At 42.0% G+C, this 26112-nt stretch overlaps 1 protein-coding gene across 1 annotated transcript; it reads right to left on the bottom strand.

Moving 5' to 3' along the window:
* Positions 1–477: 477 nt before the first annotated feature.
* On the bottom strand, positions 478–19650 carry LOC134585409 (CUB domain-containing protein 2-like). The gene is made up of 5 exons (XM_063440820.1): positions 19541–19650; positions 19364–19385; positions 5697–5824; positions 2897–3119; positions 478–537 (listed from the first exon to the last, which is right to left on the bottom strand). Exons 1-5 carry the CDS (start codon positions 19616–19618, stop codon positions 527–529), a joined length of 462 nt encoding a protein of 153 aa, XP_063296890.1. The 5' UTR covers positions 19619–19650; the 3' UTR covers positions 478–526.
* Between the last annotated feature and the right edge of the window lie 6462 nt (positions 19651–26112).

Raw genomic sequence — 26112 nt, 5'->3', positions numbered from 1 at the left:
TAAACGTTGTGTGGTGTACATGCCTCAAAGCATCAAAGCTTTTTTGGCAGCATGAGTTGGGACCTACACGATATTACACAGGTGGTTTTAATGTTGTGGCTGATCAGTATATATGTACCCATATACATATCTAAAAACTCACTCACATATATATAATAATTTTACTTGTTCATAGCAGTTTACATAAACAGCACTTATAACATTTTGTACATTTAAATTACACAAACACTGAACAGGAGCAAAATGCTAAAATTATACCAACAATATTTCCAAAGGCAATTTTCATTACTATGATTGGAATGCCTCTTTAATAACAAGTTATACAATACTTTTATACATTTATACATTATAACATGTAGTGGTCAAATCTTTTCATAAAATATCTACAAAGGTGCACTGTAATATACATAACAATTGCCAAGAATAGATCTCGATTGTGAATAAATGAATGCATTCTATATTTAATAATTTACATTGAAAAAAGTCCAGATGGATCTCCAGAAACCTTTTCTCTCCATCCTATGCATCAGTCAGTTACTGAAAGAGAGAGAAAGAGATTAGCCTTGGCATAAGGAACTGGGCAATAAATAGAAATACTCAACATTATTTGGGAGGGCATTTGAACTGTCTGGGTTCATATAGTACTGGTATAGATATTTAATATGCTTAAAGAAAGTCTTGTATCAGCAATAATTACCTTAATTATCCAATGTCAAACATAACATTGTAGTCTTTCTTTCAAACTGTTTTCCTACCTATCAAGGCATAAAAAGTACACAGGTATATAGAAAATAGGGACACTGTAGGCACTATAATAATTTAATCTCAGTTTTTTTTATAGCGTCTTTAAAAAAAAAAAAAAAAAAAAAGGAAAACAGGACACCATTTATCCATCCTTACAGATGCAGTACAGTATAGAAATATAACTGCATAATTATATGAAGACATAAAGAAACACTCTATACTTAATTTTTTTTTTTTTTAATTACTATTTAGAAGCTATACCACCAATGAAAACATGCGTGCATTTAGTTATGCATGTTGGCATTAGGTTTCCATTTAAAAAGAGCTTGCAAAAACTGCAGTTCTTATTCCTGAAAGTTTTGTAAGCCCTCCTCTTTTTCCCAAGCACTGAATTTTAGTCTGTGCAAGGGAACTGGCCAATCAGAAACTTCCCACTAAGCAGTGTCTGATTCTCATCTACAAGCATGCACGCACTTCTGAGTTTGTGCACGGCAAGCTGGGGATAGCCAGAAGAAGACAAGCAGGATGATGTGGAACCTACAGGAGTGGGAGACCCAGGAATCTGAGGATAAAGGGATTCAAAGTATAATTAGTCCTGTGGATGTGCACACATAGGTATATGCAATCACAAGTTTACTATGACTGGGGAAAACTGGGGGGGGGGGGAGGTGTGCTCAGTGGAGCTAACAGAGGGAGGAAAAAAGCTACTTAATTGATATATAAAGCTGCCAATTTCTCATAGATATAGGCACTGTTATAAAATGCAATTAAGATGGGATACTCCTCACACATAAAGAACTTCAGATAAATATCTAGACCAAAAATATCTAGACCAAAAACCCCAAATTACATGAGCTCCGAAAGAATGAGGCTATTGACTTTCAATGTTGGGCACTCAGGTTCTTTGTCCCTTGTTTGGATATTGTTGGATGTAATAACAAACATGATGACTTTTGGAGAATGTTTCAAAATACAAAGAGTCTCGGGGGATCTAAAGGCATGTAGGATGAAGGGATCTAGGTGAAGATCTGGATGAAGATCTTCAAACTGCAGATGTAGCTGCATATTCAGGTGGTACTTCAGCCACATTTATCCAAGTCTCTCTACCATGTGTTTTCAAGGATGTGATTCAAAGGATATGTCCTTCCATATGTGGTGGAGGTGAGTCATTGTACTTTAGAGACAGTGGTTTGACCTCCATTGTCAGCTTGTTGATTTAACTTTGGTCCCTGCTCATAGACTGGCCCTACTTCGATGTATGACCATAGCTCAAAAGTTGTCAAAACTGATTATGGAACTCTGCAAATCACTCATGTATTACACTTTAGGTCAAAAATATATGTGCTGGATATTTTGGTTGTCTCCATATGATTGGCTTCATCTGCTTGAAGAAATGACCACTGACCTCATAACTTTGTAACTTATAATAAAATCTGATTTCCATGGAAGCAATATCTGGGTTTTGTCCAGAAGTTGCCTGCAACCTCGCTGAGGGAGAGTTATTCCCTTTTTATCTTCCCCTTCTTTCATTCCTTCCCCCAGTTCTTTTTTGTTGGTTGCTTTTTGGGAATGTGAGCCTACTTTAATTTGTTCATGAATTTAATTGCTCTTATCCTATTGTCACACGTGGAGTTCTATTTCTCTGTCTTTTTGTCTTAGATCAATGTTTTTGATATTGTATCTGTATTTCTCTTTGTGTTCTGTGTTCAGTTTTATTTTTTTACTTTTTTTTTTCTAATCTCTACTTTGTTAAAGAGTCTGCCCTGTATGTTAGTCGTATGGCTCTTTATTTACCTTATATAAACAAATTATATTTTTATTAGATTTATTAGACTGCCATGATAGAAATTATACAACCTGTAATTGTTGCCTACACATTTGTTCACTTCCTACAATTATGTTTAATCGTATGATCCATATATTGTATTATCTACTACAATATATGTGTTTATATTTTGTAAACCTCCTTTCAAAATTAAGTAAATAAAAAAAAAATTCTAGTTGCTCTGAAACTAACGAGCAAAATATACAATGTAGAAAACAGTATTCTAGAAATAAACACTCTGCAAAGAATGAATTAAAAGGATTGTTTTGAACACTTCTGTGATGAAAAAACAGTGATTGATATCGATATATTACGTTTTTTACTTACTAAAGTGATATGATGCAAGGAATCCATTGTAGCTTGTCTGATTGTCACTGTGAAACTTCAATGTCATCACATGTCCAAAACTCGCAAAAGAAGGAGGTAAAACAAAACCACAAAATGTGCCAAGGATTGGAGAAGTAGGTTTGTTTCCATCAATTACAGTCAGGGAATCACAAGAACATCCAGGACAATCTTGCAGCTGAAAATCAAGAAAGTCCAGAAAAACCTGGAAGATAATTTTTCCAGTGAAACTATAAATATATCTTAAATTAGCACTACAGATATCACTTAACTTAATATGAAGAACAAACATCAAAATTAAATATATAATATATAACTGTCATAAGAATGATATTCTTCAACAGGATATAAAGTATTAAATGAGGCACATTATAGAAGAATCAGCCAAAAAAGAACATATGCCAAATAACAAAATAAGGAAAAATACATGTTCAAATGAATGTTATGACCATTATCACATTATACAATCGTCACTCAAATAAAAAAAAGAGGTTGGATTGCAATATCTGGCATAAAAGTAACAAATAAAAAAAATAAAAAATAAAAACGAAAACCTACTAACAATCATGTTGCTACAAAAATGATAGAAGGAATGAGAGAAGATAAAATATGTATTAAACACTAGATAACATTCCCAGGACACCCAATGAGTCACCAACATTGCTAGCAAACAAGGCAGACCATTTTCCGCAAACCACCATAAATGTACCAGGGATCCATGATTTTTACTGCATCTCAAATGAGTATCAGTGATAGAGGAATCTATTGCATGTAAGCTAATAGGATGCTACTGGGTTAGCGATGTATAACTACAGCTGTAATCAAAATTATTCAACCCCCATTGAAAATCAGGTTTATTGTCAATATTTACAGATTTCAGCTGTTTGCAATGAACAAATCAAAGAAAAAAAAAACTGAAATATCTCTACACAATGAATGCTTGAAGTAGTCTCCCCAAAATAAATTGAAAATGCAACTTAGAATGACTTCTTCAGTTTAAACATTATTCAACTCCCTGAATAGAATCCCCAACAACAGCACAAATATTCAAAACAGGTGTTGTCTCAAGCATTTCTGATGCAACTAATCAAGGGCTTCATTAGTTGCACCAGGTGTTCTTGAGTTGAAACACTTGAAATACCTCAAGTTGTAGGGGATTGTTGAGTATCACATTTGACTGCATGTTAGAAATGTGGCTTAGTCAAAAGAATGGTCCACAAAGTTTTTAGAAGAGATCATCTCCCTTCACAAACAAGGAACAGGATACAAAGATTAACAAAGGCACGAATGTTCCTAGAGTCACTGCTGAACGCATAGTTCGCAAGTTTAAAGAACAGTGGTTACACTACTTGGATGGGGCAGAAAAGGGAAGCTATTAATAGCTGCAAGCAGATTTTTGAGAAGGCAGTTTGTGAAGCCCTTGAGTGACTGCAAAATAACTGCAGTATAACTTGGTTGCAAAAGGCACTGAGGTTTTGATGAACACAGAAAAGTGTGTGCTAAACACAAACGTTTTCTATGCCAGAACTCCAACACATACACCCCTAGTGACCTAAAAGCAAATGAAAAGTCAGCTTCAATATGGTCAAAATCATATAAAGAAGCCACAGAAGTTTTTGAATTCTGATCTGTGGAGAGATTAAACAAAACTGTAACTTTTCAGCCCAATTGATCAGTGGTTTGTCTGGAGGAAGAAGAATGAAGCATATGCTGAAAAGAACAATCTGTCTACAGTTAAGCATGGTGGTGGCTCGGTGATGCTTTAGATCCTCTGACACTGGAAACCTGCAGTGTGAGGAAAGCAAGATGGATTAAATGAATGTTTTTTGTGAGGCAGCTAAAGCCCCTTAAACTTGTCACTGTCATACTCCTAAAAAAGTCATCTCTTGACCTATCTTGCCGGTCAAATTGCATCCCATATCTCGACTTTTTCCATAAAAGCTTTTTGGAATGTCTTTTCTGTAACCATATGATACACTTTCTTAACTCCAAATCCCTCCTTGACCCTCTTCAATCTGACTTCTACTGGTACTGATCTGACTTAAGTAACCAATGATCAAACTATGGCAAAATCCAAAGCCAATACTACATACTAATTCTATTAGACCTCTGTGCTGCCTTTGACACTGTTCATAATTATTAATCATCATTAATTATTCATTAATTATCCAAGCTTTTCAAACCTTTGGTGTTCATGATATTGTCCTTTATTGGTTCTTGTACTGTCTCTCCCAATAATCCTTCAGTGACCCTTTTTCTGTTAATACTTTTAAAGAGGCTTATTTTTCTTTACCCAGGGTAACTGTCCTGTACTATATTACTCAAAATTACCTTCCAATTCTGCTATTTTCCCACCCTATCGTGTGGTTGCCATCACCCGTATAGCCCTTGTGATGGTGTTTTTATATGCCACCTTCTCCAGAGTTTAACCTCATCAACATATTGATCCTATCACAATTTGTCATGGTTTGCCTCATTTGTAGTTAAAGAAGTAAGAGAGGGGCCGCACTCAATACCAGTCGACATCAGGTGCGCTGGAGCAGGACTAGCAAATCAACAAACCCACAATGATCAGACAAACAGGAAAAAAAGTCTCCAGGCATATAAGGTGTTCATAGTCCAGCAATGTTTCGACCTGCTACGAGGCCTTTGTCAAGTGTGAGACTTTTTCACTGTTTGCCTGATCATTTGTAGTTAAAGTCCCCTGAATAATAGTGTAAAGAATTTCAAAAAAAATAAGCTATATAGAGGACAACATTAAGAACAATAACATGCATCTTACCCTAAAATGTGATGCAGGGGGTTTGATGGACCATTCTATGTCTACATTGTTGGGATAAGCCGTACCATAGAATGGAGAGTTGACAGTCCTCCTTTCTTTGTTTAGAGTTTCTCCATAGGACATTGTGGCTGTAAAAACAAAATACATGTGATATAGTCTGAAAGTATAGTTCTTATAAAATTCCATACTGTTACAAATATTACTCTTTAGCATATTTTATGCTAAAGAAACACTCCATACAGTCCGCTGGTTATGGTGCCAGAAGTCCCCTGAAGCCCTCCCAGAATCTATAGTCAAACTTTGCTGAGCATGCTCAATCGTTGCTAGCAACCAATGAAATAGCCCTGCATGGCAAAGATTATCTCAGTGTAGCTAACATAAGCTCCTTGCTGGCTCCAGAGGAGGATGAAACCAGCCCCCAGCAGACCCCAGATAAATTGTCAACTTACCTGCAAAGGGCACTAGGTAAGAGCCCACTCCTGGCACCATAACATCTACATTAAAGTTTGATAGAACTCTACACAAAGAAAAAAATTTACTGATAAGTGAAGAAAATTTTTGATAAATTAAATGTTAGGAACATTTACACATATGCTAGAATTTCTGACAAAATATATCTATCTTAAAAATACAACTGCATGTAACATGACAGACTCACTTTAACAAAATTGGGGTGTTCTAGAGGCATGAAAGCCAATTTTATGTAGGAGGGCATAGGACAGCACATAATGCCTTGCATATTTGATGTGTTCATGGTTAAATCACTGCTCACACCAAGAAGCTCCAGGTATCAATGTACACCTGGGACTCATCTATGTCTGCTGGGGCCAGTTTCAGAGACCCAATACTTTTTGATGAGCTGATGCAGCACTTGAAGCCAGCACTGCAAGCAGCTCTTTAACCCCTTAAGGACACATGACATGTGTGACATGTCATGATTCCCTTTTATTCCAGAAGTTTGGTCCTTAAGGGGTTAAACAGGCATTTAAATGCCTATGTAAAGATTGCAGGGTGAGCAGAGTTAAATCCCTACTCACATCGCTTATTTACACATTAATTGGTACATGGGGCTCATCTAAGTCAGCTGTTAGTGGCTTCAGAGTCACCAATGAGCTCTGTGCAGTGCTGGAAGTCTGTGCTGCACAGAGCCCTTTAACTCATTTAAAAAAATGCAGCTAATTGATTTATGGGGTGCAGGCAGCTATGGGGAGACCCTTCCAGCTTGTCCCCAGCTAATTGGTACTGGTGCATAGCTTTGCCAGCTTCCCAATACCGATCTGTCAATATTAGGTTGGTAATAAAGTGTGATTCTGAAAACAGCCAGTAGATGGTTCAACATACCACCATATACTGTGTTAAATACATTAAAAACCATTTCCTATGTCAGAATTAATATTAGCAGTTGGTTACCATAGGGTTGGGGTAGGGATAGATATAGATTTAGAAATAAGAGTAAGGTAGGTTTACACTACGTTTTGGTGTATGGTTAACGTTAGGGTTAGGTTTACAAAAGGCTTAATGCTGGGTATGGGTTAATGCTGTTTTAGGGTTAAAGATAGTGTAGGTTTGAGGTTTAAGAGTAAGATTAAGGTAGGCATATGGTTATAGTTAGTGTAAGCATGGGGTAAGTTGTATGATTTGTATAGTGTTACTATGGGAGTTAGCATAGGGCAAGGTTTAGCAACCAATGGCACTCAAAGTGCCTTTGTAAGGCACTTAAGGCTGCCAGAGCCAAACAGGCTTTGGCCTATCAGGAGTCCCAGGGGGACTTCAGATATCTGCTAGTGCAACCTGAAAGTTCTGGGTTGGAGTCTTTGGAGGGTTAATCTTATGTTGCAGTAGAAAAAATAGCATCCATGGATACACTGAAGCTCTTGTGTGGATTATACCTTAAAAGGATACAAAAAAAGCTTTGCATAGTGTAAAACTGCTTTAATGATAAAAAGATTCCCTTCCCCCAGATATAGACTCTTACATTAGCGAGTGGTGATACTTGTCTCCAAGATATCACAATCAAGTTTTACAGGATCAGAGGCTGAATAGCCATTTTACCGTCCACTAGTTCTGGTGGTTCAAAACTTCCACCCGATCTCAGCGCTGATGGGGTGGAGTGTAGCATACAAGCTAACCTCGTCTGTGTGTGGTCGGTTCAAAAGCAGGCCATCATCAAAACCTCTGCGTCCTGGATGCAGTTAGCACTTCAACACATTTCGCCCGCTCTCTCAGACTTTTTCAAGATATATCTAGCAGTCTGTATATCTTGAAAAAGCCTGAGAGAGCGGGCGAAACGCATTGAAGTGCTAACGGCATCCAGGACGCAGAGGTTTTGATGATGACAGCCTGCTTTTGAACCGACCAAACACAGACGAGGTTAGCTTGTATGCTACACTCCACCCCATCAGCGCTGAGATCGGGCTGGAGTTTTGAACCACCAGAACTAGTGGACGGTAAAACGGCTATTCAGCCTCTGATCCTGTAAAACTTGATTGTGATATCTCGGAGACAAGTATCACCACTCGCTAATGTAAGAGTCTATATCTGGGGGAAGGGAATCTTTTTATCATTAAAGCAGTTTTACACTATGCAAAGTTTTTTTGTATCCTTTTAAGGTATAATCCACACAAGAGCTTCAGTGTATCCATGGATGCTATTTTTTCTACTGCAACATAAGATTAACCCTCCAAAGACTCCAACCCAGAACTTTTGGACTCTTTTGCAAGTTTTAATATACTTCTTGTTGTGTGTATAATCCAACTTATTGTGACATATAGGTGTTTTATTTATATATACACCATTTACCTACAGAGAGCAGTTGTTGATTTTGCACACATTTATAGATTGCTTAAATGTAAGGCTTTCACATATAGCGCTGGCACTTTGTTTCTAAATGCTATTTAGGTAAGATTGTTTAAGGAATTTTATTTTGTGTTCAGCTGCTTGAATAGATTACCAACTTATTTTATATTGTTTATTTACTATGTTTGCACTCTCCTATCTAAACCAATTAGTGCAACCTGAGCAGTGATTGCAGGTGGTGAGGGACAATTCTCAATTTACTCATAACAGCAATTAGTGGAAGCGATATAAAATCTCTTCCTCCCTGTACTTGTGAACGCGAATCCGCACTAAAGTAAGAGCAGTCTGCACCAGCTATCTCAGCTCCTGTACTTGTACCGTACCTGGCCAGCCTGTTCCCCACTTGACCCCAGGGAACCCACACAGACTGCTAGATATGCACAGAGCTGTAGAAGAAGCCTCCCCCTCATACAAATAATACAAACAGCCCACAAACAAACAGACACACAGTCCCCATAAACACAATGTCACTGAAAATCTACATACATGCACACAACCCCACAATTAGCCTCTCACATGCGATATCACAGGCAGCCCCACACTTTTACACACTACATAACACAAAATGTGGCATATTATCCAGACACACAATTCCAAAAGCACCCCCCCATACACAGATTGTCAGGGTACCTGTGGTCTCTACCTTCGAAAGAGGTAGAGACTTAGCTGTTCCTCCATCCAGACGGTCTGATGGCTCCCTTCCCCGCGGTCTATCCGGTCATGCTAGGCCGGCCGCGAGGGAGTGACTGCCTTTTACAGCATCTAGGCAGGAAGTAGTCATCAGGACACTCCCCCGGAACAACCTGTCAGTCAATGGCTGCAGGACCAATCAGGACGCCTTGGAGGTGTGGTTACTGCTCTGAACAGGGTATTTAACAGAGCTTCTTTCATTAGCTCATTGCCCTGTCGTGGTTCTAGCTTGTTCTAGTCACTCAGTGCTTGTGTATTCTATTATCCCTTTTGGTTTTGACCCGGCTTGTTTACCTTACTCTGCTTATCTCTGTTACCCTTGATTCGGCTTGTCTCTCGCTTACCTGTCTTCTGTTACCCTCGACCTCGGCTTGTCTTTGACCATTCTATACTGTACTACTTACGTTAGTCCGGCCATTCTAAGGTCCGGTATACGTATCTGGCTACTGTTTGTACTCTCCGTGTTGGATCCCTGTCCCGATCCTGACACAGATATACACAATACCACAATCCACTCATTACAATATAACAGCCCACATATGCACAAATACAATGTTAGAAATTAATTGTAGCACCCATAAATAACACAAGCACTATAGGGCAACATACATACCTCAATTTAAAAAAAAAATAGGACCAACACACCAGCAAATTTTTAAATCTTGTTTTGGCACAGTACTACCCCAGGTATAGGGTTAGCATTAACTATACAAAATGTTTTATTTTCTAAACATACACTGCTCAGCTTCAACATTAAAACTGCCTAATATCATGTAGGTCCCCTGGGTGCTGCCAGAAAAGCTTTGATGTCTAAATTGGTCCAGTGGTCCCTAGCACAAAAATATTAGCAGCAGAACCTTTAACCCCTTAAGGACCAAACTTCTGGAATAAAAGGGGATAATGACATGTCACACATGTCATGTGTCCTTAATGGGTCAAGTCCTGCAAGTTGTGAGGTGGGACCACCATGGGTTTGGAGGCCGAGGCAACACCTTGAACCCTTTGTGATGTCCCTCAAACCATTCTTGAACATGTTTTTGCAATGTGGCAGGGTTGCATTATTCTACTGGAAGATACCTCTGTCATCAGGAAACACCATTGCTAGGACCCAAATTTTCCCAGGATAACATTGCTCAGAGCACAACAATGCTTCTACCAGCCTGCCTTCTTCCCATTGTGCATCCTGCTGCCATCTCTTTGCCAAGTAAATTACACACATGCACACTACCACCCATCTGACCTGAAAGAAAATGTGATTCATCAGACCAGGCAACTTCTTTCATTGCTCCTTTTTTCAGTTCTGATGCTCACAAAACCATTGAAGGCACCTTCAATGGTGGACAGGGGTTATCCTGGACATTCTGGTTTGCTGCTAAGCAGCCCCAACTCAACAAAATGCAATGCACTGTGGGTTATGACACTTTTCTGTCATGACCAGCATTATGTTTTTCAGCAATTTGAGCTACAATATCTCTTCTGTGTGACTGGACCAGACAGGCTAGACTTCGCTCCCCATGTATATCAATGAAACTTTGGTGCCTATGACCCTGACACCGGTTCACCTATTGTCCTTCCTTGCACCTCTTTTGGTAGATACTAACCACTGCTTACCAGGAACAAGCCACAAGACTTGCCGTTTTGGAGATTGTGACAGACCCATCCCGCTGGACTAAACCTATTGGGTTCGTCTGATTTGCCCAGTACTTATGGTCCCTGAGAGATCCTGCGGAGAGTTGTGACTTTGCACAACTAACAGTTCGAATACAGCCACAACCAACGAAGCGCTAAAGCTATCAAAGCCTCGTGGTGGCCGACATCGGACAAAGGGCCACGTGGCGGCGGCCATTTTACCTTCGAATCCGCCGACCCGTACTATCGACGATACTTCGACAGTACAACGTAGTCGAAGTACCGATCCACTTCGAACAGGACGTAGACATTTTCAGGACAACAAGTGACCGACCGTATAGCCCGAATCCAGGGAACTCTTTTGGGCACGAAACGGTAGCTACGGTCGGTCATAAACGGACATTCGAGTAACTTTGGATTCCCTGGAGGGATTGGTGTGATTTTTGAGACTGTTTATGATTTAAGTATGCTGAATCTGAATATGTGCCTTTTATGTGAATATGATGGATGGATTTGGAGTTATGAAAGTTGTATAAAAATATAGTCTAAACTGCCTGTATAATAAGATTATGTGTCACACCAAGGGGAGGGAATGTGTGGGATGTACCATCGATGCCAGTGGTTGTTTTATGCCTCCCCTTGGGTGTGGCCTGTGTGTGTGAAATGCAAATAAAAGGCAGGCTGGCTGTTCCAGTCCTCAGTTCCTGTTTTACCCTCAACTTGAGTCCTGTGTCTTATTGGGGGAATCTGCTACAAGGGATTGCTATGCTAGGCATATTCCCTTGCTATAATCACTGAGCTCTTGTAAGAGCTTGTTCCTGCTTCGTTCTGAAGGGAGATAGCTGCAGCCTGCGGTGCTTATGGTGTCTGGTGGAGTGCTTGGAGTCCTCTGGAAGCGCTAGGAGCATCTTTCAACGGAGGTACCCAGTCGGGGTGCCAGTGGATCCGTTACATTGGTGGCAAGCGGTGGGATGGCGTCCTAGTGCGAGGAGAAGCAGCTCAGAGACACCGGTAACGTGTGGAGTTGTGCAGCGTCCCTATCTTCAGCAACATAATGGAACCAGCAGTGGCTACAGCAAGCATGGCGTATAGCTACTCCGTACTAGAGTTTGGCACGATGGTAGGGTTGCGCCTGAAGTTTTACGGACCCAATCCAGAGGAGAAATACGTGCGGTTCGTGTGGGACATGGTGACCCGGAACCTACAACACAGGGCGTTGAGGGAAGGCCAGTGGGCACGTTGGGAGAAACTCCAGCCACAGGTAGAGTGGGACGAGGAAGAAACCGAAGTGGCCGGGGGAGATGGGACCGAGGTCTCTCTACCGGCCCTACAGGGATGCTGGGCACCCGGCCCAGATCCCCAGCGGCAGTATGTTTTACAGGGAGGGGAGACAGTCGGTCTCACTCCTCAGCGGCAGAATGGGTTATTGGAGGAAGAGACAACCGGTCTCCCTCCCCAACAGCAACCAGAGGTACCCGAGGTAGAGGACCTCATAGACTGGTCCTGGGAGGACCCCCTGCAGGCAGGTGGAGATGGGAACGAGATCTCTCCACCGGCCCTACAGGGATGCTGGGCAACCGGCCCAGATGCCCAACTAGAGCTGGAGTTACAGAAAGTGGAGAGCATCGACCTCCCCCCCCAGCAGCAGGACAATGTATTGGGAGGAGAGACAGTCAGTCTCCCTCCACAAAGGCGGAAAGTATGTATGGGAGAGGAGCTTGCTACCACCTCTCCCCAGCAGCGGATCATTGATGTGCAGGGAATAGGGAGCCCAGTCTCCTTTCCCCAGCAGCAGGGCACCGGCGACAGGAGTGCCCGATGAACCGTGCCAACAGGAACCAGTCCTGGAGGAAACCCACGGGGGCCCCTTCCCCAGCACCTCTTCCAGCCGTCCACTGTGTAGAGGAAGAGGAATGCTGGGGCATATTACATGAGGCGGACCCTGTTCAGGCTGCCCACCAGGACAATCGACAACACCACAGACAGAGTGTAAAGGTCAACGGAAAGGAAGCCAGTGGGCTACGAGACACTGGTGCAACCCTGACTTTGCTCCAAAAGCACCTAGTGTCCGAAGCGCAACATACCGGGGATACTGTGGCAGTACGAGTAGCCGGGGGTGCAGTATTTCGTCTACCCGTGGCCCGGGTACATTTGGATTGGGGAGTGGGCGCTAGACACGTGAATGTGGGGGTCATTAAGGATTTACCCGCTGATGTTCTTCTTGGCAACGACTTGGCCCCCCTGGTTTCGGCCTTTGCTCCCATGGGCCCCGCTGCAGTGGACGCTGTTACGACCCGTGCCCAGACCCGTGCCACTGAGGCCGGCCCACCTGCTGTTGAGACCCAGGTAAGACTCTCTACCCCGACTTGTACCTTAGACCAGGCCCCGTTCGGCTGGGATACCCCAGAGATGTACGGGAAAGAAACTAGGGAGGACCCGACGTTAGCCAAGTACAGAGCCAGGGCCGACGCTGGGGAAGAAGGAGTAGGTGGGGAACACTACGAGTGGGTGGGGGATAGGCTGTACAGGATCCCGAAACCTTCCCCGAAACCGAATGCCCCTTCGCAGAAGCGACAACTAGTAGTACCTGCAAAGTATCGGCAGGAGATTCTGCGGATTGGACATGACGTGCCCTTAGCAGGTCATCTAGGTTCCCACCGCACAGCTCATAGAATCACCCAAAACTTTTTCTGGCCCAATTTTAACCGAGATGTGCGGATGTATTGTAGCACGTGCGACACTTGTCAACGGGTAGGTAAGCGGGGAGATCATCCAAAAGCTAGGCTACAGCCGATGCCTATCATTGGAGAGCCTTTTTCCCGCATAGCCGTTGACATTGTGGGTCCACTGGCCAGGGCTAGTCCATCCGGTAAGAAATATATTCTTACTGTGGTAGACTACGCCACCCGTTACCCAGAGGCAGTAGCGCTGTCTAATATAGAGGCAGAGACGGTTGCTGATGCCCTGGTTAAAGTCTTTACTAGGGTCGGGTTCCCGCAGGAGATCCTCTCTGATCAGGGAACCCAATTTACCGCTGTGCTCACCCAGCAGCTGTGGAAGGTGTGCGGCATCAACCCGCTACTTAGTTCACCCTATCACCCACAGACTAACGGTCTCTGCGAGCGATTTAATGGTACCCTCAAACAGATGCTGAGGACCTTTACTGACACTTGCAGAGACTGGGAGCGATTCCTGCCTCATCTGCTATTTGCATACAGAGAGGTGCCCCAGGAATCAACTGGGTTCTCCCCCTTTGAGTTACTCTATGGGAGAAGGGTTCGTGGACCCCTAGATCTCATTAGAGGACACTGGGAGGGGGAGACGGAGCAAGAAGGGACCCCCATAGTACCGTATGTGCTGGAACTCCGGGACCGTATGGAGAAACTATCCCTGATGGTAAGGGAAAATCTCCGGGCGGCCCAGGGGAAACAGAAACGATGGTACGATCGGGGTGCTCGACAGCGGGTCTTCCAGGTTGGGCAGAAGGTCCTAGTGCTCAAACCTGTGAAGGCAAACAAGATGCAAGCATCTTGGCAGGGCCCGTACAAGGTGTTAGCTCAGGTATGCGATACTACCTATCTCATAGCCAGCTGTTCGGATGAAAGGGTACAACGATCCTTTCATGTGAACATGCTCAAGGAGTATCAGGAACGACCCGAAGATGTTGCAGCAGTTTGTGCCCCAGCTACCGACGACACCGAGAACTTACCTTTACCGGACCTGTTAGAAAGGGATCCCCAGACCGACCTTACTAGCCTCGTACAGTTAGGTGACCGACTAAGCCCGGCCGAGAAAACCCAGGCAAGACAGCTTCTGTGGGAGAAGCAGGCGACATTCTCCCAAGAACCCGGGTACACCCCACTAGCTATACACAAGGTCGAGACACCCGGACAGAACCCCCTACGACAACCTCCATACCGCATCCCGGAAGCAGTCCGAGAAGGAATGCGGAAGGAGATACAGGAGATGACCCGGCTGGGGGTTATTGAGCACTCCGATAGTCCGTGGGCGTCGCCCGTAGTCCTAGTACCCAAGAAAGATGGGACCACCCGGTTCTGTGTGGATTACAGGCGGCTCAACGAGCGGACTACCACGGACGCCTACCCGATGCCCCGGATAGACGAGTTATTAGACCGCATTGCCAGGGGGCGCTACCTGACCACCATTGACCTATGTAAAGGGTACTGGCAGATCCCCCTGGCCGAGGATGCTATCCCCAAGTCGGCCTTCGTCACCCCGTTTGGCCTATACCAGTTTAGGGTTATGCCATTCGGGATGAAGAACGCTCCGGCTACCTTCCAGCGTATGGTGGATAGGCTCCTAGATGGCTTCCAGGGATTTGCATGTGCATACCTGGACGACATCGCGGTTTACAGTGAGTCTTGGGAAGACCACCTAGTACACGTAGGGGTAGTGCTGGACAAAATTCGGGCCGCCGGCCTGACTCTGAAACCAGACAAGTGCCATTTAGGCATGGCAGAAGTGCAGTACTTGGGTCACCGGGTGGGTTGTGGGAGCCAGAGACCCGAACCGGCCAAGGTGGAAGCAGTAGCTAACTGGCCCACACCTATCACCAAGACCCAAGTACTTGCCTTCCTAGGGACAGCGGGTTACTATCGACGTTTTGTCCCCGACTACAGTACGATTGCCAAGCCCCTAACTGATTTGACTAAAAAGAATTTACCTAGGCAGGTCCTGTGGTCTCCAGCTTGTGAAGCCGCGTTTCAAGCCCTGAAGCAGGCTCTTGTGAATGCCCCTGTCCTGGCTGCCCCAGTCCCTAACAAACGTTTTCTTGTCCACACAGACGCTTCCATGTATGGACTGGGGGCTGTGCTGAGCCAGGTCGGGGAGGATGGCGGAGAACACCCTGTCGCATATCTCAGCAGAAAGTTACTACCTCGAGAAGTGAGTTATGCGGCAGTAGAGAAGGAGTGTTTAGCCCTGGTCTGGGCACTGAAGAAACTGAGCCCCTACCTATACGGACAAGAATTTTCCCTCGTAACAGACCACAACCCCCTCGTCTGGCTTAACCGGGTCTCTGGGGACAATGGCAGACTGCTGAGGTGGAGTTTGGCCTTGCAGCCTTATAATTTCACTATCAGCTACCGACCCGGTAAGCAGAATGGGAATGCGGATGGGTTATCCCGGCAAATAGACGTCCCTATTCTCTCTAAGTCCGGTCATCCCCAAGTTGACCCGCCACAAGGTCAAGCCGGGTCTGCCGGAGTGTTCCACAAGGAGGGAGCCATGTGACAGACCCATCCCGCTGGACTAAACCTATTGGGTTCGTCTGATTTGCCCAGTACTTATGGTCCCTGAGAGATCCTGCGGAGAGTTGTGACTTTGCACAACTAACAGTTCGAATACAGCCACAACCAACGAAGCGCTAAAGCTATCAAAGCCTCGTGGTGGCCGACATCGGACAAAGGGCCACGTGGCGGCGGCCATTTTACCTTCGAATCCGCCGACCCGTACTATCGACGATACTTCGACAGTACAACGTAGTCGAAGTACCGATCCACTTCGAACAGGACGTAGACATTTTCAGGACAACAAGTGACCGACCGTATAGCCCGAATCCAGGGAACTCTTTTGGGCACGAAACGGTAGCTACGGTCGGTCATAAACGGACATTCGAGTAACTTTGGATTCCCTGGAGGGATTGGTGTGATTTTTGAGACTGTTTATGATTTAAGTATGCTGAATCTGAATATGTGCCTTTTATGTGAATATGATGGATGGATTTGGAGTTATGAAAGTTGTATAAAAATATAGTCTAAACTGCCTGTATAATAAGATTATGTGTCACACCAAGGGGAGGGAATGTGTGGGATGTACCATCGATGCCAGTGGTTGTTTTATGCCTCCCCTTGGGTGTGGCCTGTGTGTGTGAAATGCAAATAAAAGGCAGGCTGGCTGTTCCAGTCCTCAGTTCATGTTTTACCCTCATAATGGAGCTTGGTCTCGTTATTGGGGGAACCGGGAATACAAGTGACTAACGACTGTGTCTGGAGCTCGGAAGGTGGTACCGTAACAGAGATGCACTGACCCAGTCATCTAGCCATCACTATTTGGCCTTTGTCACTCAGTTCTTTATATTTGCCCATTTTCCTGATCCTAACACATGAAACTCAAGACCTGACTGTTGCTGCCTAATAACAGGTGCCATTAACAGGTGACATTGTAACAATATAATCAATGTTATTCACTTCACCGGTCAGTGGTTTTAGTGTTGTGGGTGATCAGTGTATTATGCATTTAACAATCTATTGTGACTCCTTTTTAATTAGTTGCACTGGACGTGTAAAAATTATTTTAAGCAAAACGGTGAAAACATTTGTTTTATTAAATTTTATTCACAAATAAGTGTTAGGTATACATATAGGATGTTAAATGAAAGCCTTTTCTGATCTTTAAAAGGTGACTTATAATATGTATGGGGGCTTTTGAAGAGAAACCCTAAAAATGACAGTAGAACAAACACGTGTAGCTCAAATTTAAGGTTTTGTTTTGGACAATTGCCTCCATCCATAAGTGGTTAAGGGTGCAAATTATTCTTCAATCCATCAGTAGAAGAAAGCAAAGAAGTAATGTATACACAACATTTTTGTGAATTTTCAGTAAATGCATGGAAGGGTAATGCTTGCTTCCACATACTAGGTATATATTGATGTCCACAGAAAAATAAAAAATTAATCAGAAGCTTAATTAAATTATTTTGTATTTTTGTTCCAAAATATAAGGTTATAGATGTTTCCAGTTATTCCATATACTTTAGAATCAGTGGTGGGACTAATTTAGAGAGGGTGCAGCTGCAAGAAAACCTTTTGGGCCCACCCAGCACTATCTGTTTTACATCTCCCACAACTGGAAATCTACACTTTGACCATCCTTCCAGGGTTTTCTTTGTGGGAAGTTTGTGTGCGTTTGAATGCAAGCATTATTTTGTATGTAGTATGTGTGTGAATGTAGGGGCCTATTTGTGTGTAGTGTTGGCAGTTTATTGCAGTAGTGTGTTTGTATGTACTGCAGCCATTTCAAAGCAGTGACATACTGTGTGTTTGAATGTATGAGGTGTGTGTGTTTGAATGAAGGGTCTAGCTTTGGTGTTTGGATGTAGGGATGTGTTTGTATACAATGTTGGCATTTTAATACAGGTTTGTGTTTGTATTTATTGTTTGCGTTTGATGGGAGGAGTGTGTGTTATATGTGGTGTTAATTTGAATGCTGGAAATGAAAGCACACATACACATTTGTTGCAACACAAAGATACACACACACACTGACATGCTCAGGTACACAAACATACACCCACACTGACATACGCATACAAAGACACACAGACATACCCCAAACACACACTGACACACACTGACACACAGAGATACACATGTTACCATTTACATATTTTTAGCCACCCCCTACTCCCATATCCTTTTGGATGCAGGATGGTGGCTTCCTGGGCTGGCTGAGGATGATGGTAGTCTGAGGCTGTCTGCAGTGCTCTCTCTGCCTCCTCCATCCTCCCAGTCTGTGTTTATATTTTGCAGTACAATGATTAGGCTATTAACCTGGAAATCTGGTTGCACTTGTGGGTCAGGTGGGTGGAGGGGCAGATATGTGTGTTATTCATTAAAATAGCCCCAGGCCTGTGTGTAGTAAGTCTAAAGGCGAACATTATTGATGAATTTCAGGATTTTGCTTTCTTTCTACAAAAAAATACTATGTTCTTGCCCCATTCCCCTCCACTGTAGAAGAAAGTAGAGAAACATATATAAAATCGTGCAAGCATGAACATTGTAACAAATTATATGTAAAAAATATTTTTTCTAAAGGAGAATTTGTGTAATAAATATATTCTGATTACCACACAAAAAGTAATATTTGGTGCCAGTGTTATTATTTTGTGAACATTTTGCAACTTTATATTATTGCATAATAAAATTACCTAATATTAGAATAACCAGCATGCATATTGCTTGCAAAATAGAGAGTTTTATTTTGGATATTAAACTACAGTTAGAATAATGTGATATAGTAGCAATCAGATGGTATTCTAGAAAAGCAGTCTGGTTAATGTATTTAATTTAATAAAATTATGTTGGTGAAAGTTTGCCATGAACTCTCAAAACACAATGCACATAGGATATTTAGATATGCTATAGAAACAATGCCACACAGTTTACAATTTATTTAAAAAAAAAAATAAAAAAAAAAAAAAAAAATATATATATATATATATATATATATATATATATATATATATATATACACACACACACACACACACACACACACACACATACGTGATCATGTTGTCAAAATGCATTTAATATGAGATTAATACTTAAGTCATTAAAATGCTGAGAATTACACTGGGTTAGAATACGACTCAAAAAAAATTATGAGATCAGCAAGAGACGCCACATGCGTGACAAAAGGATTTGCGGACAAACAGATACATTAGTTCTGGTTATTAATATAATACTTACAAACAGGTAGGGTCTGATTGACCTGCAAGAAAACACATGCAAAAAAATATGTATTAAGGTAGTTGCAATCAGGACAGGTTAACAGACATGTCTAGTCCAACCAAAGCCATTCGGCTTCCAAACGAAGGACGGTAACAACTTGGGCTAGTCAAGTAAAGACAGAAGTCATAAACATACCTGTACAGGTAAAGACATGGAAACTGTCCATCCAACTGAAAAGAGCACTAGAACCTGGTTAAACATCCTGGTGACCATGTGAAAGGCTCAGTCTATGTGTTTAAAGTAATACAAAGGGACAGGCAGCTATGTGGTGAAAGAGAGGCAGCTTGGGAAATCCCAAAAGGAGACACACCCACCTCCATACTTACAATGGGACAAAAAACACTAAGCATTCAAGCTTTTAAATTGTGTCCATTGCTCTTTTCAAATCATTAACACATTAGATAAACTGCCTAAGGCATTCAATGCCAAGAGAAAAAAAAACTCTGACCACTTGAATTTATTTTAAATCAACAATTGTTCCCTGATCAATAATGATATTAAGGTTTGAGACAAATTTCTCTGTTTTCCATGCATTATGTCTTGTTTTTATAAAAAACACAAAGGCTGAAAAAGGTGCATATTTTTATTTTACCATTCATAAGCAGTTTGATAGTGTACTGCAGTCGTTATTAGACTTGTGCGTTCGGTTTCAAGTGAATAGCAATTCGTCTGAATTCCTCCACTGTGAAGCCCTATGTGGAGAAATCACTAAACAAATAAAAGGGACAAGCAATGGACTTGTTTTGTTATTTGGAGTTTTATCTGTTGAGCAAAAAAAAAAAAAAAAGATAAGTAATCGTTAGGAGATATATGATTTATAAATTATTCAATATAAATGTTTTTACCTCTCCTTTGTGATTCTGTCCAGCAATCCCACCGCAATATTTCTAGAAGTAAAAATATAAGGTGGTAAAATGTTGATTCATAGAAATAAACAAGGACAATTATCTTAAGCCGTAACACATTACACCAGGGGATGGCTGTCTGCTGCTCTATTTTTAGGATTAATACTATTGACGAGGTCCCCTGCTATAGTAAATGGTTCTTTTGGTTCAAATATGAAAAGTTTAGACTACCGTTGAGCCCCACAAAGGGCCAAAGAAGTTGTGGCTAGGCAGCTACCCTCACATCGCAACCTGAAGGTGTTTGAGGGAGTGTGGGGATCCCATTGTTAAATTTTATTCTGTTAACTAATAATTCAGTTCAGCTTTCAGATTTATAGTCATTTGTGAGGAAAAAGCACATCCAATTGCACGTGAACCAGGTGAGCAGATTCAAAGCAACTCCCTGACATAATAATGTCCACACTAGTTTCCTCAGATCAATATTAAAGATTTTTCTCCATATGTGAGGTATTGTAAAAGTATATTAAAATATGTCCTGGAATTGAATGCTAAAAGAGACAATTAAATCATTTTATAAAATACTTAAAGGGTGACTTCAAGCACCATGACCACTTTGGTGATTTGAAGTGGTCATAGTACTTGGAATGCTAATGCGCAGTGTTCCACTATGAAAGAACTTTATAGCTCTATGCTGCTAGAGGTGCAAATACAGCTCTAGTAGCATCATTGGGTTATCGTTAGCTATCTTGTAACATGAGTGCCGTACTGACTAATGGGAATTCTGTGCATATTGGACGTCTATCATAAGCACGCACAGCATGCTGGGGACAGACTACTAATAACCGCTTGACCCTCCCTCCACGCCACCCAAGTCTGCCGCCCATCGTTCACAGGGGAGAACTGACATCATTAGAGGAGGATTGGGCTGCCAGGAAAACTGGATCTCAACACTGGAACAAAGATAAGATTTAGCTTTATGCTTTTATTTGTTGTTGTTTTAAAAATAATAACCCCTTTAAAGAGTTGACCTGAAGCAATCAGATGTCATAGAACAAGAAAATCTGCTTTGCAACTGCTGTTGGCTCTTTTCTTTTTTAACCTGATAGTTAGATAAAGGAATGCAAAGAGGTCGAACAAAAGAATAACAGACTAAGTTGCACTTTTTTAATAGTTGAAAAGGACACTCATCTACTGTTAAGGGAAACTTGAGAATGGAGTGGATGCATTCAATGCATAATATAACTAAAAAACTTGTGCATTAGACTTTCAGCTTTATTGAACAAATCAATGGCTGTCAATATATGCACAACACATCATTTTAATAAAGATTAAAGGGTGTTGTGCACAAGTCTATTGGGTTTCAAATGAACTGGGATTCATCTGAACTTTGGATGATCGGTGGGTTGTCCAAATTCCACAGTGCTGAAGCACCATAGTGCCAGAACACAACAACAACAAACAATCTGGACAATGGACTTGAATCAATACAAAAAAAGTGGAGAGGTAAAAGGTGTAATCAAGAGTGTAAAATCCACACCTGCTGTTGAGTCACTCCACACAACACACAATCATATAAATATAAAAAAAACAGTGCAGGTGTGTGTTATAAGAAAAAAAAAACATTAATATATTACCCTCTCTGGAACATATAATAATTCTATGACATCACAACAGCTTATAGTGCAGTATGCCAGAGTTCAAAATCACAAAAATAAAGTAAGTATTCCACTGTTGAGTCACTTGGAAGTCGACCTAAAATGCATAAATAAGATGCTCCTCTTTAGTGGACGAGCATGCTCATTTGTTTCGTGATTCGTAGTTCCAATTGTGACTTCAAGAAAAAGACATAATTAATGAGAAAAAGATGGTTGATATTTAGGACACAACCACTACATGTTAATTGTATTCATGGTTGATATTTAGGACACAGCCACTACATGTTAATTGTATTCATAGTTCAAGTGAGAAGTTACCAATAGAGCAAAATAAATTAAGTAAAAAAAAAAAAAATAAGCGTAGGATAGTATAAAAGAGTAAGTCAGTTGTGGTGTGCGGGGACTGGCGATACGGTAGGCCTGTAAATAAAGAGGGAAAAAGTGAATAATTAAAGATTTAATTCATTCAACAAATCCATACATTAAATGCATTTCTTATTTCCTGTACTGGTTTGGCTATGTAACTTGTGTAAGCACAAGATTTCCATCGGCCCAGTGATTTTATAATATGTACTGGTATGTTGGCGCTGGAGGCTGTGGAGGCCGCCCCTATACGGAAGGAGTGACCCGAGTAGGTTGAAGGGTTGAGACCTAGCATGGTTAACAGGGATCTGATATATCTCATAAAAGTAGCGGTAGTAAGTACAGAGCCTTGTAGTGCAAATAAATGTTGTGATGATAGTGAGGTAGGATTTTGCTGGTAGGAATCTAGGACCGCAACTGGACACCATTTTTTGTGGGTAGGATAATAAGTGCGTCTTGACTTGCTTTGGACTGTGGTAGAGCCAGTTTGTAATGGTCCATGTGTTTGCATAGGTGGGATCGTTGAAGACATCTATCTGTCTGAGTAGTGGTGATGGTAATGAACTCTCTTGGCCTGAGGAAACCATAGAAGGCTATGTACATGGCTGCTTTAATGACCGAATTGGTGGTAGAATTAAAAGTGTTTTAAATCTAATAGGTCGGATAGGGATTGGAAAAGTTTGTTATCTATAGGTAATCTCTGAGAGGTACGTGGGGGAACTGATTTCTGAATGCCTCTGAGTATGTTCTTTATCTGATATGATGACATAAAGCTATGGTTGTTAGGCCATAAGGATACTATGTGGTGCTGAATGCCTGTCAAATATAACTTAATGGTGTTGTAAAATAGTTGTAGTTTAAGATGGCAAAAAGAAGCGAAACCCAGGATAGATGTCATGACAAAAGGTTGGGATATGTTGTGTTCCAATAGAAATCTTTTAAACAATGTGAAGGCTCTGTTGTATGTCCTGCGATTATTGGATGATAGTGTTAATTTGAACAGATCCCTGCTGTGTTGCATAATTGTGTCTAATCCATGATTAGTTGCTGGAATGAAGAAGTGGCTGTGGCTGCTTGAGCGGCTGAAGGAAGCGCTTGATGAAATGCCTAAAAATTGAATCGAGACAAACTGTCAGCGGCTAGGTTACAAATGCCTGGTACATGAAAGCAAACCAATTAGAAATTGTGACATGCGGCCAACCAAGTGAGTTTCCTGAAAAATCTCATGATCGTTAGAGATGATGAGCGGCCCTTGTTGATGATATGACATGTGGCCTGGTTGTCTGAGTAGCAACAGACTGATGACCCTGACCATGAATGACCCCATGCCACAGCAGCTGTTACAATAGGGTAGATCTCAAAAAGAGCTGAGGTAGTAAAAAAACTTCCAAATCCTGGACTTCTTCAGGCCAACTACCCCAAAGCCATTCGTCCCCAAAGATTGCTGTGAAACCTGTAGTAGATGCCAAGTCTGACCATATGGTTGGTGACATGTCAGACAATCCTGGGAGGAACAAGCTTTTACCATTCCAAGTAGTTAAGAATTTCTTCCACATGTGCAGGACTGCTGTGGCTTGAATATCTAGGGACAGTCTATGTAAGAAGTGTGGAAAAAGACAAAGAAGTCTGGATATAAAAGCCCAGCCTTGTGGTATGATGTGCATGGCAAAGTTTAAGAAACCTGGAAGAGATTGAAGTTCCACGCGGTTGCAAGTACCCAGCATGATGTAGTGATTGATGCTGTTGAGAATGTTTGCTATTTTCTCTTGTGGTAAGCTTGCTTGCATGGATGCTGAGTCAAGTTGTATGCCCATGAATGTAATGATAGTGTCTGGGCCTTCAGTTTTCTTAGGGGCCCAAGTGGTTGAACAAACAAATCGCTTCCTTTAGGCTTCTGGGGGGAAAGGTGTTTTCTTCGACCAACAAAACGTCATCTAGATAATGTATGACTGTGGGGCATCTGGGTATATTTAATAACAGCCAGCAAAGTGTTTCAACAAATGTGTCAAAGATTTTGGGGCTACTCTTTTACTCAAAGGTTAAGCAGGAGAAGAAATAGTAGTTGTCTGCCCATTTGGTGCCATGTAAATGCCAGAGTGTAGGGTGGATTGGTAGCAGTTTGAAAGCATTGGTGATGTCTGTCTTGCTTAACCATGCTCCAAAAAAAAAAAAAAAAATTTTTCTTTATTAAGATGAAAATTTGGTTTCTAATAGTCTTCTCTTTCCAGCTTTTTATGTATAACTATCAGGCTTTAATTGGCATCCGAGTCCATTATTACATGGTGGAACGCACGGCCATGTTTTTTCTCGAGCGTGGAACGCAAATGATCACATGACGAAGAATTTCACCACGTGATGCACGCGTAACGTATGACGTACGCGGAAGTGGCAGAACATTTTCCACGGACCCGGTATTGCTTTTTACAGCGAAGTGGACACACCTGAGAGAAGGAAAAGGTGGACGAATCAGAGCTGGAAAATGAGAGGACACCCACTATTCCACCAATGACTGAAAGGGACTAGCCCTATATAAGATGTTTTTATTGTTAGCTTGTTAGGGTGCTGTTTTCATTTTATGTATCTGTTACTGGATGAGCATTGAAAGAGGTCCCTGAGGAAGTCCTGTTTGCACAAGGACGAAACGCGTAGGACCAGCTTCTTTCTTTTATTTATATTGCTTTTATTATTTTATTTTAATTTTGTACACCCTCTTAAAATCTTTGTAAGTGAATAAATTGCCTTTGGAGTATTCCGTATGGTTGCTGTTTCTTTTGGAATCTTTGGCTGACCTGGATCCCCTATTGGCTATCACTTGAGGAGGGAAAATCAAAAGGAAAGAAAACCCCCAATTTCCATCGAGGGGAGGCACCCATAACACGCTTTATCTTTTTGGAATATGTGAGTGCATATCAACCACTGCAAGTTTTATAATAGTTTTGTAGCAATATTTGCACTATGTTTGGTCCTCTATTATAGGTATACTAGCAGATACCCTAAATAGCCCATCAATTACACAGTTCTGTTATACGGTTATCAGCTGGGAGATAACCCTGGGAAGCAGTGTACCTATCAGCTAAGTTTTTGTTATTATATTCTTTTCACGGGTGTCCGTGTGTTTGCTATTTGATAGCTGTAATGGCATGATCTATGGTGGCATATTGTAGGGGGAGTTGAGACTTGGGGTAGCAGAGGTGCCGATAAATCTATGAAAAGTCTTTGTTTGATTTCCCTGTGGCAATCCCTATGAGGTTTGTGCACCATGCAGTAAATGGTGGGGTTTTGAAAGGCCCAAATAGAAACCCCTCTGCCAGTTCTTGGGCTATGAGTGAGTCTATGTCAGGATCGGGACAGGGATCCAACACGCAGAGTACAAACAGTAGCCAGATACGTATACCGGACCTTAGAATGGCCGGACTAACGTAAGTAGTACAGTATAGAATGGTCAAAGACAAGCCGAGGTCGAGGGTAACAGAAGACAGGTAATCGAGAGACAAGCCGAATCAAGGGTAACAGAGATAAGCAGAGTAAGGTAAACAAGCCGGGTCAAAACCAAAAGGGATAATAGAATACACAAGCACTGAGTGACTAGAACAAGCTAGAACCACGACAGGGCAATGAGCTAATGAAAGAAGCTCTGTTAAATACCCTGTTCAGAGCAGTAACCACGCCTCCGAGGCTTCCTGATTGGTCCTGCAGCAATTGAGTGACAGGTCGTTCCGGGGGAGTGTCCTGATGACAATTTCCTGCCTAGATGCTGTAAAAGGCAGTCACTCCCTCGCGGCCGGCCTTGCATGACCGGATAGACCGTGGGGAAGGGAGCCATCAGGCCATCTGGATGAAGGAA

This window comes from Pelobates fuscus, chromosome 2 (genome assembly GCF_036172605.1).
Source record: "Pelobates fuscus isolate aPelFus1 chromosome 2, aPelFus1.pri, whole genome shotgun sequence".
Classification (NCBI taxonomy): domain Eukaryota; kingdom Metazoa; phylum Chordata; class Amphibia; order Anura; family Pelobatidae; genus Pelobates; species Pelobates fuscus.
This window is presented reverse-complemented; position numbering and strand designations above follow the sequence as displayed.